This window comes from Camellia sinensis, chromosome 11 (assembly GCF_055761805.1).
Source record: "Camellia sinensis isolate YWXY chromosome 11, ASM5576180v1, whole genome shotgun sequence".
NCBI lineage: Eukaryota > Viridiplantae > Streptophyta > Magnoliopsida > Ericales > Theaceae > Camellia > Camellia sinensis.
In genome coordinates, this window is record NC_138971.1 from 47,562,982 (window position 1) to 47,580,072 (window position 17,091).

Consider the following 17,091-nt stretch of genomic DNA (forward strand, 5'->3'; position numbering starts at 1 on the left):
AGGCCTCAAAGTGTACAAAATAGAGGACTGCTGTCAGCAAAACAAAGCAGATCCTGAGGCCAAAACAGAACAATTTTCTGACTGTAAACAGAACAGGTTCTGACAACAAACAATGAGGTTTCCGGAGGATGTTCTCAATTGTGCGCATACAGTTCCTCGCCTCCTGCTCGAGTCCATTAGATTAATAGCTCTTTAAAATTCATATTTGTAATAATTTGTAATTAATTAGTTGTTTTTCTTTCATTTGAATTTGTGATAGTTAATTAGTTCATTCAATTTGGTATTGTAATAATTAGTAAATTAGGAAATTTATTCGGACCTTCTTGTGCGAGGGCAAACTTGTAATATTTGTATGTCTTCCAACCCCCATTTCTTTCTTCCTTTTACTTATATGCTTACCGTGGTAGCATCATATTTTTTTGTTTCATATCATTGCCATACTTTGTATCCATTTTTCCATGCACAGGTTCGGTTCGTCATTTTTTAATATCATTGTCATTTCCTACTTACTTGAATATGTGTGTTGCCGCATGTTTTGAATTGATCAATCTGACATGTTAATAAGCCGAACCTAGTAGTTGCATTTTGTATGCGTTGCATTAGCCACTTGCATATTTAGAAGGTAAGCATTTTTTGCTTTAGCATATTACATGTGTGTTTGTGTTGCCATACTTAACATCTTACCATGAGGCTATATGCTTACTCGAAATAAACTGTTTGAATGTTCATGGATGAAGGTTGTTTTATTTGCATTTGGGGATGATTTTGATCAAAATGTATGTATGAGCTCATTACTTTCCTTTTGAGTTGTGTACACTCGAAACTCTTTCAAAATCACATAAAATCAAGTCATTTCCAAAGCAAGTGAAATAGTCTATACTTGCATGCCTCACATAGTAAGTGAGCACAATAATCAAAACATGAGCATATACTATAAATAAAAATCACATCATTATTAGTAGAGACCGATCTTTGATCGAGTGAGTGGGGTGCTTAATTCATGATCTTCTCCTCTCATACCTAAGTTCCCGAGCCGAGACACTTTGGTTATGATGGACAAGTAGCATTTGGTACAAATCACGGGTTTCCTAAATTTTCAAAAATATTTAGGTGGCAATTCTGAAATCTGAAAATGTAGTCCATGTTTGGCATCTCTGATGATTAATGGATTTTTAAGATTTGTCGAATTTGGACTCTCATTTGTGTTTTTCTATTTCACATTGCACTTGTGAAATCAGATTCAGAACCACGGGAGTCTGAACTGTAGGGCTATCATATTCGAGGAGACTAAACCCCTCCGAAGAGCACGAAAAATCAGCTACAGGCTCTCAGTGGCAACAAAACCAAAAAATGACCGGTGGCCAATTTTTTAGGCCGGTCGTACAATCGATTGGCCGGCCGACCATGTTTAGCGAAGCAGATATTTTGTAGCGGCCACCTGCTCCCATCCACATGCTTTGGACCAACTGTCTTTGTTGCAAATATTTCCAATGTGAGAAGCTGTTTGTCTATAAATACAACACCCCCTCATGGTTTGGGGTTAGAAAAAAATCTCCAAAAGCCTATAGCTTGTTTAATACACTTCTCTCCTCTCTTGCAATATGCATACACAGTAGATACACCATACAAGCTTAAACTTGAAGCTTTTGCTGATGTTCTTGAACAAAATTTCAACTCCTTGAGAGTGCTTAGTTTGTGGTTTGTGAACTAGGAAGCTTTTCCTCTCTTTCAAGAGGTAAACTTTGACGTTTTTCACCATTTTTTCTCTCACTTTTCTTTGTATTTGCATAGTGATTTCAGAATTATTCTTGAGCTTAAAATGTGATTCTCCTTAAAAGTGGGTAGGCTAGCCATTTTTCTATTAGCTAGCTCACTAGCTGTATATCATTTGGTTTCTTTGTTCTTCTTTTTTTTTCACTTTCTTTTCACTTTATTTAGTTAAATTTTAGTACCTTTTAGCACTGTTTATAGACTTGTTTTGTGTGATATGACTTGAATATGGGCTTATAAAAGGGTCCTAGTCCTCCCCGCTACATGTGCTCTTACTTCCTATGCTTTGAATATTATATTTGTGTTGTTGTAAGTCCTCTTGGATTTGGCGTGTTTAGGATATAGCGGCCAATCCGTTGAGTTGATCATCTTTACATTGTTATAGCTTTACTTGGAACCTTGTGGTCATGGGAGGATTAGAGCTTAGGCTTAGCCACCCCACCACAAGTTTGCTTATCTAGCGGTAAATTTCTTGCTTTCATATTCTTGTTGTCCACCTTGAAGCTAGGTAGTAACTTTCGTGTTCAAAGTGTTGAAAAACTCTCTTATCAGTCATTTTCAAAACATGAAAATGGATGTTTCATTCTTGTTCCATGAAAAAGAGGAGTTGTCAACAACTTTGGCAAGTTGTGTGTTTAAGCTTTGATTGATAGCTTGCTTTGTGTCTTTTTTTCCTTACTTGTTTTGTTGCTCCTAGAGAGCTCTTTCTCAAGAAGTGTTGAAAACTCTCTCCTAGTTCCACTTTGTAGCATGGAAATGGATGTTTTATCCTTATTCCATGAGTAGAGAGATGAGTTGATAACAATTCTTGAGTTTTTACTTTTTTTCATTTTAATTGCTATATGATCATCACATACTATCTAGTGATGTTTGATGATTTGTGGAGCATTTCTACCTCTTCCTTGAATGATTTCGTGATATGAAGGAAGTAAAGAGAATATCATTTTTAATGTCTAGCTAAGCCTTTTCCTTTTGCTCTTAAGATCATCATGCAAGCAAACTTGCCATGGTTGATGATTTGGGAAGCAAACCCTCTTTGAAAATTTTCATGACATAAGGGAGTAGGAAGGATGAACAGCTTTTGGAAACACTCTTTTTGATCTGTTCCAGTTTTGTTGTAGCAGGGTTTTCCTCAGAAACAGTGGCCGGCCGGCCATTATTATGTACAGTCGACCACCTGATTAGGCCGGCCAGCCAAGCATGTTGTACGATAGTGGTAATTTCTCAGCAAAACAAAACAGGTTTTTTGGGCCAAATTGAGGCACGACCGTATTTCATTAGATCTGGCCAATCCTCATTATGGTCTGGCCGGGCTTCAAAGTGTGCACACAGAGGACCGTTGTTTGGAAAAACAGAGCAGCTTTTGGTAGCAAATAGAGAGGTTTTCAGAGGATGTTCGCGCTTGTGTGCGCAAGCGACTCATCGCTCATTTAAGCCCATTAGATTAGTATCTTTGATATTTGTATTTTGTAATAATTTGTAATTAATTAGTTGCTTTCAGTCGAATTTGTAATAATTAATTAAGTAGTTAATTCATTTGGTGTTGTAATAATTAGTTGATTAGGACATTCAGACCCTCTTGTGCGAGGGCAAATTTGTAATATTTGTATGTTTTCCAATCCCAATTTCTTTCTCCCTTTTATTTATATGCTTACCGTGGTTGCATATAGGATCATGTTTTCATTTCATATCGTTGCCATGCTTTGCACCCATTTTTGCCTACATTAAGGTTCAGTTCATCATTCTTGAATATCATTGTTGTTTTCTACTTACTTGAATATGTACATTACCACATGTTTTGAGTTAATCCATATGACATGTTAATAAGCTGAACCTAGTAGTTGCATTCTTGTATGTGTTGCATTAACCATTTTGCATATAGGTTCATGCATTTTTCTAACTATATTATTTTTCTTTCGCTTACCTCGGAGTACTAGGTGAGCAATTTTTGGCTTTAGCATATTCATGTGTGTGATTGTTGCCAGGTCAAACATATTACCATGAGGATACATGCTTATTTAAAATACATCTTTGAATGTATGTGGATGAAGGCTATTTCGCTTAAGTTGGAATGACTTTGATTAGTGTACATATGAGCTCGTTTTTCATTGAAGTAGCACACATTCAAAACTCTTTTTAAACAAGAATGAAATCAAAGTATTCCAAAGCAAGCGAAACAGACTATACTTGTGTGCCTCACATAGTAAGTTAGCATAATAAAATCAGAACAAGAGCATATAATGTTGATAAAATTCACATCATAATTAGTAGAAGCCAGTCTTTAATTAGGTGAAGGGGGTGATTAATTCATGGCCTTCCCCTTTTATACCTAAAGTTCCTGAATCGAGACAACTTTGGTTACGACAAACAAGTAACCTTTGGCAGGAGTCACAAGTTTTCTAAATTTCCCAAAAATATTTAGGGGGGGACTCTGAAATCTAGCAATGCAATCTATTTTTGGCATCTCTGATGATTAATGGATTTTCTAGGATTTTTCGGATTTGGACTCTCATTCATTTTCTGTTTCACATTGCACTTGTGAAACCAAATTTAGAACCACGGGAGTCTGAACTATAGGGCTATCATACCCGAAGAGACAAACTCCTCTAAGAAGCGTGAAAAACAAGCTATAGCGTGCCACTGACTGGCTTTGGTGAGGCCTCAAATCTAGTAAGTAATGCGAATGCCACCTCTGACTAGATATTTGGGGCAATTAATGACGCAGCCATTAGAGATGTCTCTTGATTTGGGGAGGGCGAACTAATGAGAGCGTTTGGTTATGCTCAAATAGAGGCTTTGACCCTGGTGGTTGCCCTGCTGGGCAAGGGGTTGATGGCAAGGCTAGACGTAGAGCACACCATAGCTTAAGTCGAACAAGCCAATGTTAAGCTGCAAATGGCCAAGGCTAACATCAAACGCCTACTTAAGATGGCAGGGAGCGCCTGCGGAAAAGGAATTTTGCATGCTCAGAACGGTAAAAGGTTTGAAGTGCTAGCCCTTGTACAAAGCCACGTAGTTGATTGTGCCAAAGTTGAGATGGCTGAGGCTGTTACTGAACTAGCGGATGTTAGGGCTCGGCTTGGTCAATCCACTTCTGACTTAGAGGTCGCTCACCGCAGAACAGTGGCTTTGGAGTTTGAGGTGGCGACCGAGCGAAAGAAGACCGTCGAAGCCCAACAGGCTTGCTCTACTGCCAAAGAACAACTAGAAGAAGCCATCATCAACAATGAAGAGTTGCATGAGGGCCCTAGTTTCTGAGAGAAGAGCTCTAGAAGTAGAAATGGGCAAAAGTGCAAAATTTACCAAGACTTTGGCCTTTGAGCGAGCCGCTTACCCTGACCTCTATGCAGCAGCTGTTGAGCAATTCAAGCAATCTACTGAATTCCAAATAACGGTAAATGCAGCTATGGAAACAAGCTTGGCTAAAAAGGGAGGGGATGAGGCTGGGCCATCTAGCTCAAGGGCTGCCGAATTGGTAGAGGGTTAGACCAAGGCACAAATCATTGAAAACTTCCAACAATCAGACTATTTCAAGCACTTGCTGAGCAATTATTGGGATAGTGACTGAGTGAAGTTCAAGCAGAGGGCTGAGGCAACCTTTCTCGACATTGACTTTGACCTCATTCAACTAGGAGATGGAGACATTATCTGCACTCTGCTGGATAAGGGGGTAGACGAAGAAGACCTGGTCTCCAGTGATAAAGAGGGAGATGGAGGGGGGAAACATGAGCCTTGCCTTGTATTTTATTTTATGTGATTTGCTTTGTAAAAATTGTACATTTTGTAATAAACTTGGAAATGTTTGCAATATAAGTTTTTCCATCTAAAGAATGTTGAAATGTAAATAATACAAAGTTTTGCTGTTCCACATGTTGCAATTTATACTTGTATTTGAATGATCTTTAAGTTGAAATCGAAATAAAGTGACAACTTGTCACGACCCAAACTCGCCCCTATGGGTTTAGTATCGTAACCGGCCAGTAATCCTTGAATTACCAAAGGCCTCTTGACAAATTAACATATAGTTAGAGGCTGCAGAAGCAAATATACAAAATATACGTAGTCCATTGAGCTGTGGAAACATACATGAAACGCATGTTTTAAAACTTTTATAAACTTACAAGTGAAGTCAAAAGATATAACATTTACATATCACTCCTAGAAGTATAATATCAGAAATCTTGTCTAAAAACTTAACAAAACAAACAAAGTATAATATGATTACAAAAACAGCCACAAAACTTGACTCTAGGCCTATAATATGATTATAGGCCGTCAACTCTAGGCCTGGTCACATGCCTGCTCACCTACACACATAATATAAATAATGAGCTAAAGCCCAGTAAATAATAACAAAGTAAAGAATTTTAATGAATGATGCCCAAAACAGATTTCAAATCTCATAGGAAATCAGAATCATAATCAGGTAGCAGAAATAGAGTCATAGTCTTATTCATATTCAAATCATGTGTGGTACATCCATTAGCATAAACATGTCTCTTTGGTCAAGCATATCAAGTTCCATAAAGGAACCTCCGGTACCGGGTAACATATCTCATACATCGGCCACGGTATTGTTTCCCTCGGGCTAGGGCCTCATGACCATAAGCCACAGTATTATGTCCCCTGGGCGAAGGCCTCTGCTAAGGATACCACAATTACGTTTCAAAGAAAATTGGACAATCATTCATTCATACAAAACATAGCATTTCAGAAAACGAATCATTTCATATCATCAGAAAATAATTAAAGTTAAACATAACTTTACAGAGTTATTACTCACAGATAACCGGTAGCTCCAAATAGACGAGTAGAGTAGGTAATTCACTTATCTTGAGGTGTGTGACCTACATAACAGGATAGATTCATACGTTGAATACACATGCTCGGGTTGAACATAACTTATTTCATTTGTTCTTAGTGTGTTTCTAGCCTTTAACCCCATTATGGTGTCTTAATCATGGTCTAGAAATGCCTAGGATGGAAGAAGGTTGCAAAATTGCACTTGAAAATGTTTTTCAAAACTTGCTGAAAACAGGGGTCTCGCTTGAGCGTAGCTTTCTTCGCTCGAGTGGACACACTGAATGTGAGTGGTCGCTCAAGTGCACACTTCTTCGCTCGAGCGGTCTACAAAATGTGAAAAAGTTCTGGTTGCATGCAATTTCCGCTTGACGGTCGCTCGATGGTCGCTCGAGCGTAAGACACAAGTCTTTACTCGAGCGCAAGTCTTGTCACTCTAGTGTGCTTCGAAACACGCAAACTTCTGAGAGCATGCAATTTATGCTCGAGCCAACCTTTTGTTGCTCGAGCGAAAGTACAAAAATAACGTGGTCGATCGAGCGTGGAAGCAAAATTCTGGGTTTTCTAGATTTGCTTCCAAAGTTCAAAACATGGATTCAACACTCCAAAACTCATCCTCTTGGGCCAAAATTCTGAAAAACATTTAGAAACTCACAAAACATCATGATTTAAAGATCATTTCATAAAATCAAGGCTCAAAAGCATACCAATTGTTCACAATTTCAACTTAAACTTTATGGATGTTCCAAAAACATGACATGCATGAAATTATTTGAGTTTCAAGTCTCGAAATCATGATCAAATGAAATGAGAGGATGTAAAATATGATGAATTCTCAAAACATAGGTGAGATGAAGACATGCACGAAAGAATTCTTTGAAATCATGCCCAATTTGTGAAGAAATGAACATACATGCTGCTATGGCTCAATTCTCCTCAATTCTAGTACAATTCCCTCATGAATTCACCTAATTCACTTGAAGTCTTGTAGAGTCTAACTCAATTACACAATTAATAGTTTGATTCCTTACCTAGAGACTTGAATCTACAAGAGTTGAAGTTGAAACTCTCAAATCTTCTTCAAATGTCAACAATTCCTAGCAATTCCTTGGTTTGAGTTCAATTTTTCTTCCCTCTCTCTCTCTCCCTCACGTTTGGTTCTTGAAGGTGGGAAGTAAAAGTGTCAAAAACATGTATAAAAGTGTAGAAGTAGTCTTGCATAAGCCCACTTAGTGGCATTTAAGTAATTGGCTTAAGCTAAGTTAAGTAGCATTAGTTATTCTAATTTAATTGTTCTAAATCAAATTTTAATTAAACTTACCATAAAATCCTATAAATCTTAATTAACATATAAATCAAGTCAATTTCTGAATCGAATGCCGATAAGCCCTTCAATTCGCAAATCGAAACTAAAATATGAACAGATCTTTCTACGTCAAACAGATATAACCACAAAATGATGCAATGCACATATAATTAACTCAGGATTTCTTCTTAATTACTTATTTGGCATACTTAAACATGAATTAGCGTTAATCACGGGTCGGGGTTGTTACATTCTTCCCCCCTTAAAGAGTTTGGTCCTCCAAACTCGATTTGCCTTCATTTTAGAAGAACATCGGATTCAAAGGGAACAATTTAGGATATCTTTTCATCATGTCTTCTTCCGTTTCCTAGGTTGCATAGGTTCCCCCATGATTCTGCCAATCAACCTTCACTAATGGGATTTCTTTGTTCTTTAGTCTTTTGATTCTTCGGTTAACAATTTGAATTGGTTGTTCTTCGTATGTATAATTATCTTTTAAAAGCACGTGAGTTGGCTTAATCACATGTAGCGAATCTCTCAAATACTCCCGAAGCATAGAGACATAAAAAACATTGTGCATATGCTCTATTATCTCAAGGCCACTCGATACATCACTGGGTTGATCTTCTCTAGAACTTCATATGCCCCAACATATCAAAGTGTAGTCGTGCTGAGCACTAAGGACTTAATTTGCACTCAAATTGAAACTAAAATTAAATTTTCATGGTTAGCATTGACAAATTGCACTTGACTGACCATCAATCAAGCAAATTGAACTGATCAAATTTTTAACAGCATCAGTTGTGAAAAGTTTGTTTAAGAAGGAAAATTGAACCTTGCAAAAAGGATTCTAGTTGAAGAGGTTAATCCTTCATTTTGTCACACTGTTACAATGGCGACCTGGACAGACCACATACAGGCTTGTTTGATGACCTTGCTCGGTTGATGGGCTGACCGGTTCTAGACTTAAGCCTGCCGAATGCCCTCATCGATCGTCTTGGTCTGAACTTATTGTTGCTGAGACTTTTGGACTCAATCTAGCTGAGATCTTTAGGCTCAGTCTTGCGGAGGCCTCTAGACTCTGTCTTGCTGAGATCTTTGGGCTCAATCTTGCTAAGGCGTCTGGACTCAGTCTTGTTGAGATCTTTGGGCTCAATCTTGCTAAGGCTTCTAGACTTAGTCTTGCTGAGATTTCTGGACTCAATCTTTAGATTTAGTCTTGCTAAGGCCTCTGGACTTAGTCTAGCTGAGATCTTTAGGCTCAGTCTTACTGAGGCTTCTGGACGCAATCATGCTGAGATTTCTGGACTTAGTCTATCTGAGATCTTTGGGCTTAATCATGTTAAAGTGATCGGATGGTTTGATTTAGAATATTTGAGATTTACAACATAGATAAAGGAGGTGAAGACTTTTCTCATTAATGTTTAGTCCTGCCAAAGTTAACTTGTAAAATGCTTTGAAAAGAATGGCAAAATACAATAATAATTTGGGCCAAATATGACAATGAAATAAAGGAAGACATGAGGAAAAGACTTCACATTTTATTGAAAATACCGCATGAGTTGTTTAGCATTCCATGGGTGAAAGAGATGTCTGTCCTCTATGTCTTGCAAGCGGTAAGTGCCTGGGCGTGGTCTAGACTTGACGATGTATGGCCCCTTCTATTTGGTTATTAATTTGCCCTCGGCTGGGTTCTTGGTTGCTACAGTTGCTTTCTTCAAAACTAGGTCGCCTACAGCGAATTCTCTAGGTCTAACTCTGATATTATAATGCTTCCTCATCCTCTGCTGGTATGTGGCCAGTCTAACGGCGGCTAACTCCCGTAGTTCCTTAATATGGTCTAGTTCAACCTATTGCAGTTCTTCATTCAGTTCTAGGTTTGGATGCATTACCCAAGGGGTTAACAGGCCGATCTCTAGAGGGATGACTGCCTCAGTGCCATATGTCAAGTGAAAAGGGGTCTCCTTCGTGGGGGTTCGTGCTGTTGTCCTATATGCCCAAAGTACGGTCGGTAATTCCTCTGCCCAGAGTCCCTTAGTAGCCTTCAACTTGGTCTTAATAATCTTCAACAGAGTCCAGTTGGTACTTCGACTTGTATATTAGCTTGGCAGTGGCCTGGAGAGGAGAAACATGTCTTGATGTTGAGTTCCTCACAGAACTCCCTAAACTTAGCATTGTCAAACTGCTTCCCATTATCTGACGCAATGGCCTGAGGTATTTCAAACCTACATACGATGCATTGCGAGATGAACTTAGTAGTATTTTGCTTAATAATCTTGACGAGAGGCCTTGCTTCCACCCATTTAGTAGAGTAATCGATGGCAACAACGACGAACTTAAATTATCCTTTAACAGTCGGCAGAGGGCCTATGAGATCGATCCCTTACTTAGCAAAGGGACAGGAGCTGCTAAATGTGATCGATTCAAATGGAGGAGCATGAGGTATGTTGACAAAGCTCTGGCACTTATCGCATTTTAACACAAAATCATTAGCATCTTGGCTAAGTGTAGGCCATAATTAGCCCGTGCGGAGGATCTTATGAGCCAATGATCGTCTCCCAAAATGGTTTCCACAAACTCCTTCACGGATTTCCCTCATAACATAGGTTGTTTGGTCTGCATTAATACACCTGAGATATGGTCGTTAAAACCCTCGCTTATATAAGATTCCTTCAACGATGACATAGTTAACCGACCAAGCTCTGGTCTTGTCTGCCGCTTTTCTATCTTCTGGCAGTATCCTATTTTCCAAGAATTAAACTATGTCCTGCGCCCATGGGATGTGTTTGTTTTCGAGTAGATAACCTTCTTGCTGGTTCTGGAAAATCACTGGGTGTTGCAGATATTCAACTCTGACCCTACGACTAAGGTCGGATTGGTCAGCTGAGGTTAGTTGGGCCATCTCATTTGCTTGGAAATTCTCTGACCTTAGGATATGCTTGATGTGAAAGCTGTTGAATAGATGTGTGAAGAGTAAAGCAATGGTCCTATACGATCTCATTTGCTCCTCCTTTATGTCAAATTCTCCGCTGATCAGACCAACTACCAGCTATGAATCACTGAACACCTGAATTTGATCTACCCCAATATCTTTAGGCAACCAGAGGCCTGCTATTAAAGCTTCATATTCCGCCTCGTTGTTACTTGCCTCAAGCTGGAATAGGAGGGCACATATGAAGTCCTCACCCTCTGGGGTGGTAAGGATTAGTACCGCCCCACTTCCTTCCCTCCTGGAAGAGCCATCAACATTTAGAGTCCAGGAGTGGGGGTTGGTCTCCTCAAGTGTTGTGCTGACTGGTGGGGGAAGTATATCTAGAGTGTCATTTGTGAACTCGAGGATGAAATCTGCTGTAGCTTGGCCTTTAATAACTGTCTGAGGTCGATAAGAAATTTCATACTGACTTAACTCAACAGACCATTGCATAAGCTTGGTAAATGACTCAGGTTGTTGCATAGAATTTTTCAGGGGTTGGTCCGTGAGGGCCACAATGAAATGGGCTTAAGAAGTATGATTGGAGTTGTCTGGAGGTGGTAACAAGAGCTAATGCCAATTTTTCCAACAAGACATAGTTCTATTATGCTCCCTTGAGTGCTTGGCTGATGTAGTAGATAGGCGTTGGACTGAATTTTCCTCTATGATTAAGGCTACACTGACTGTCGTGTTGGAGACGACCAGGTAGAGAAAAAGTGCTTCCCCTGGAACTGTTTGAGAGAGGAGAGGAAGGTTGGCCATACATTGCTTCAACTGTTGACATGCCTCCTCAAATTCATCATTCCCAGTAAAAGCCTTCCTGAGAACCTAGAAAAACGGAAGACACTTGTCCGTTGCCCTGGAAATGAATTGATTGAGGGTAGCCACTCTGCCCGTGAGCCGTTGAACCTCTTTTACAGTGCTGGGAGACTTCATTTCTACCAATGCCTTGATCTTCTTTGAATTGGCCTCGATTCCTCTATGGCTAACCATAACAATCAAAAGCTTGCTAGACCCTACGCCATAGGCACACTTCCTTAGATTCAAATTCAACTTCATTTTGTACTTGCATAAGGTCTGGAAGGTCTCTCGGATGTCAGATAGGTGATTTGAAGCAAGCTTGCTTTTAACCAACATATCATCTACATAGACTTCCATATTTCTACTGATTTGATTCTTAAACATTTCATTGACCAGCCGTTAATAAGTGGCCTCTGCATTCTTCAAGCCGAATGACATTACTGGGTAATGGTAAGTCCCCCGATCAATGGTGAAAGATGTGTGCGATTGATCTGCTGCATGCATAAAGATCTTATTGTAGCCTGAAAAACCATCCATGAAACTAAGCATCTAATGACCTGCAGTTGCATCAACCAGTAGGTTATTCTAGGGAGAGGGCAGCTATCCTTTAGACATGCTCTATTAAGGTCTGAGTAGTCGCAAAGTCTCCACTTTCCATTACTTTTATAGACCAAGACCATGTTAAATAACCATCTAGGATAGTCTACATTTTTTATAAACTTGGCTTTTAACAGCTTGTCCACTTCTTCAGTGATAAGACCGTTATGCTTGAATTGAAAAATGCACTGCTTTTGGCGAACTGGTCTAAGAGTTTTTTTATAAACTAATTAGTCCCATTAATTTTAAAAAGATAAATTTAATATATTATTTAAAAATTAGATTTATGGTTATACCCTCATTTCTATTATGTTTTCTTTCTTTTTTTTTTCCTTCTTTTGTGTTAGAAAAGTAAGATACACAACATATGAAAATCAAATTTATGATCAATTTTTATATAAGAATCTTTTTTATTTGGAATGACTTGAAATGTAAGATTTTTCAAACATTTGATAAGGAGTAAAAAATATGACTTGAAATATGAGATTGTTCAAACATTCTAAAATGATGTAAAATTCTTTAAATATTTCAAAAGGAGTATAAAAACTCCTTAGTAAGTTTTGAGCAAATGTAAAATTTTAATCTGTAACACTCCAATATGACACTCAAACATAACAGTCCAAAAAATTCATTATTATATACTTTTTCCAAACATAACACTTCAATGTAACACTTTAAAAAAAATTCCTTAGTGTAACACACAAAAATTTCTTAGTGTACTTTTTTCCAAATATAATGTTCCAATGTAACACTCTAAAAAAAAGATGTGGGATTCTTCAAACTATTTCAAACTGAGTACATAAATTCCTTAGTAAATTTTGGGTAAATGTATAATTTTAAGTTGTGAGTGTTATGTTTGAAAAAAGTACACTAAGTAGTTTTTTAATGTTTTTATGGATGTTATATTGGAGTATTACGTTTGAAATTACATTGAATGGAGTGTTACGTTTGGAAAAAAGTAGAATAAGTAGTTTTATTGTGTGTTACATTAGAGTATGTTACATTAGAGTGTTACGTATGCAAAAAGTTTTGAGTGTTACATTGTAAAGTTCACTAAAGAGTTTTTTAGTGCGTTACATTAGAGTGGTACATTGAAGTAATGCATTCTTGTTCGTAACGTGAGATTTGTTTTAGAAAGACAGAAAATTCAAAACTTCTATAGTGTGATTGTCCAAATGTGTAATTTTACATTTGAAAAAATCAATTTTTATCCCTAAAAAACTAAACCAAAGTGTGTAATGACTATTATTTTGTGTAATTTTTACTTTAATAAGATTTTTTAGTTCATAAAAAAAATAAATAAATAAACAATTCATAAAATTAAATTTTGAGATTTATTAATATTTTACCTTAAAAAAAATATTATTATATTGCGTAAGTCAAAGACAGCGAAGCTTACGGATGGACGATTCGGTTGTCGGATGGAACTGCTCATGTGCGGACCACCCCAATTATAAAAATGTTTGAGAGTTCTAAATTATGAGTTCTAAAGGAGTTTTAGGGGGGTGGACTTCACTCATTGATGTGATATGAAAAGTGTTTGGGACCCTACAAAAGATGACTCCCATGACCCCCACTGATATATTGATTATTGATGTGTTTGAATTTTTTTTTGGAGAGTTGTGTCTGACAGTGACATGAATGGTTTAAATCATTTTAAGGGTTGTGGGGGTTATATTTTGTGTGGGTCTCTATCATTGTTGGATGTGATATTATGACCTTAGATTTTATTTTTTTTATTTTTTATTTTTAAAATTTTCACCTCATTAGTGTTCAATTAATACTTCCAAATTAGGAGAATAAATCATTATTAACCCCAATTATCAGGAATTGGGGCGGCTGATGTGAACAATCCACAGCTGCTTCCTGTGGTGTTCTGAGATGTTCTGGGAGAGGAATTCTTTGATTTTTTTTTTAAATTTAAATTATACATATTATAAGATTTGTTAATTAGATCATTTATATATATATAAAAATTAAATTAATTGAATATCTATAATTTCAGAATAAGAGTATATTTATTTATTTTATAAAATAAATGGTTAACAAAAATAATTAGATTAACTTCATAGGGTTATGAATTTTGATTAACTTTATTTTTTACATAAATAATATTCAATAAATTCTATAATATATACAATTTAAATTATTAAAAAAACAAAACTCACAAAAAAGCCCTCTAGCATCATAAGAGGCCGCTGCGATTTGCACATAACAGGATCGCCAAATCTCAATTATTATATAGGGTAAATTATAAATAGATTTTTAAGTTTTACTTAAAATATAGATTAGTTCTTCTGATTTAAAAATTATAAATATCCTTTTTATTAGAATTTTTTATTTAATAGAATTAATTAAAAAATAAAATTCATAATTACTCTCTTATATAATAATAAAATTACCTAAATTATTAATTAAAACACATTTTAATATCATTAAAAATTATTAATTGACTTGATGATTTATTAATTAAAGAGGGGATTTGTATGAAATTAAAAATCTCAAGAGGTAGAATGTAATTTTCAAAATTACAAAAAACAATTCATATTTAATCAAATATCAGAAAGTATATTTGTAATTTAGCCTATTATATAGGGAAAATTGGTCTAGGGTGCCTCTCCCACTTTTCGTAATGGAAGAGATCCACAAAATTATTTTTTGATGTCTAAGGTCCCTAAACATATATCAGAGAAATTTCAATCCTTTATACAATCTTCATCATCTGACCCATTTTATTTCTCAACCAGAGAATAGCCCTAGCTTGCTCGCAAAGCGTCTTGATCTCAGCTTTCGTTAGAGGCCTGAACTCCATCAAGTGCTCGATCTGCCGATCCAAATCCGCGTGCGAAGGCATTCTCTCTCTCTCTCTCTCCGATCTGAAACACCGAATGGGCAACTTACGCACCTGTGTTGCAGAAACTGGAGGAAAGCCAGAATCAGAAAGGTTAAAAGATGAATACGATCTGCTCTAGATTTTGATGAAGCGAAGTACAGTGCATTTAAGGATATATCAGGAGAATATCGACAGGGCTTGATGGATGCAGAGACTTATGTAGGTTATGTGAATCAGTTTGGCTTGTCACATCTTGTTATTGAGTTGGCTGGACTCTGTCCTGATGCTGAGAAGCAGAGAGCACTTGTTGAGACCTATGATGCAACTTTGCGAAACAATGGCCTACAAGAAAAGTTTTGGAGCAAGGACAGCTCACATATGAAAGATGGTAATGGTTCCAAGAAGGTAAAGGGAAGTGCTTAGATGCTGAAGACACTCAATATTGGTGAAATCAATTTTCTTTGGCTTGGAAAGTCCGGAATTTATCAATTTTTTCTGATTTGAAAATTGGTCAAACTTTTCTCTGGGTTGAACCCTGAGAAATTCTTTGGAAGTCTAGAATTTCTCTGGACTAATTTTCTCTGGATCAATATTCTCTGACCTGAAGAAAGCTTCATTATTGTTATTTATTTATTTGACCTGAAAAAAAGCTATATGATTGAAAATATAGCTTTTATATCCAGTTCAATTCTTAAAAAATACTTATTTGTATTTATGTTTGCTTAGAAAAGAGCCTTCTAGCTATGACTTTGAAGCAACATAGAATTTTTGCTCACTCAATACCTGCATGTATGTATCCTACACTTGCCATAATTTAAGTGTGTATGTAAGGGTATGTGTATGCTTGTGTATAAATGTAGTGCCATGAAAATATTCTTCTGCTTATTACCTTTAAAAAAATAGTTAATATTTTAATGGTAAAAAACACACTGCTTCATCAAAAAAAAAAAAAAAAAAAATTTCGAACTGTCAGTAGCAACAATGGTGGAGGATCAAACCCACGACAGAAAAATTTGAAATTTCTCTGGAGTCCATGAAAGGCTAAGGAGGCAGAGAAATTTTGAATTTCTCTGGACCAATTTTCTCTGAGTTAAATTTTCTCTAGACCAATTTTCTCTGGACTAATTTTCTCTAGATTGATATTGAGGGACCTTAGATATCATGAAAATATTTGATATACTTTATACTATAAAATCATAATATCCGCGACCTTAAAAAAAATACCCTCTATTATATATTACTTGGAATAAAAAAATAATAATAATAAAATAAATATTATAATGCGTGGGTCAAAGGCAGCGAAGCTTACGGATGGAGGATACCCCTCTTAATGTTTCAAAAATTAAACTACTTATTGATTTTTATTTTTAATATATATTTTTAAAATTTTAAATAATTTTTTTTTATTTTTTTAAATATACCTTACTTAGATATATCTAAAAAATAAAATATTTGTAAAAATATATTTTAAAAAATTAATACATATACAAGAATATGAAAATATACTAATTTTTATTTATTTTTTTATATTTTCGGTATTTAATAAATTTTTTTAAAAGAAAATTCAGAAATATTATACTTTTTAAATATATTTATGTTAAGTGTATGTAAAAATTAAAAAATTACTTAAAATAATAAAAAAAAATTAATAAAAAATATATATATAATTTTTTTTAATTTTTAAAAAAGTAAATTCAGAATATTAGAGCTATTTTTGAAGCAACATTTCTTTTGCCTTGGAACATCAAATGGTGAAAAATATCACCACTGGGATGCTCTTATAATTTATTTAACAATAATTTATCTAACTGACACCTCTCATAATTTATTTTACAAAATAAAATATATAATTATTCAATGTAGGTGCATCTAAATTTTTTTATTTAGAAAGATACACAACTCCATACTTTATGTGTAATAATTAAAGTTATAAAAAAAAGTCATAACTAAATATTATATAAGATATAATTAAAATTTTTAAAATAATATCATAATTAAAAACAAATTAATTAT

At 35.8% G+C, this 17,091-nt stretch overlaps 1 protein-coding gene across 1 annotated transcript; it reads left to right on the plus strand.

The window, feature by feature from the left end:
* Window positions 1–12,079: 12,079 nt before the first annotated feature.
* Window positions 12,080–15,501, plus strand: LOC145802312 (uncharacterized). The gene is made up of 2 exons (XM_082895002.1): window positions 12,080–12,098; window positions 15,218–15,501. Exons 1-2 carry the CDS (start codon window positions 12,080–12,082, stop codon window positions 15,499–15,501), a joined length of 303 nt encoding a protein of 100 aa, XP_082751128.1.
* Window positions 15,502–17,091: the final 1,590 nt, after the last annotated feature.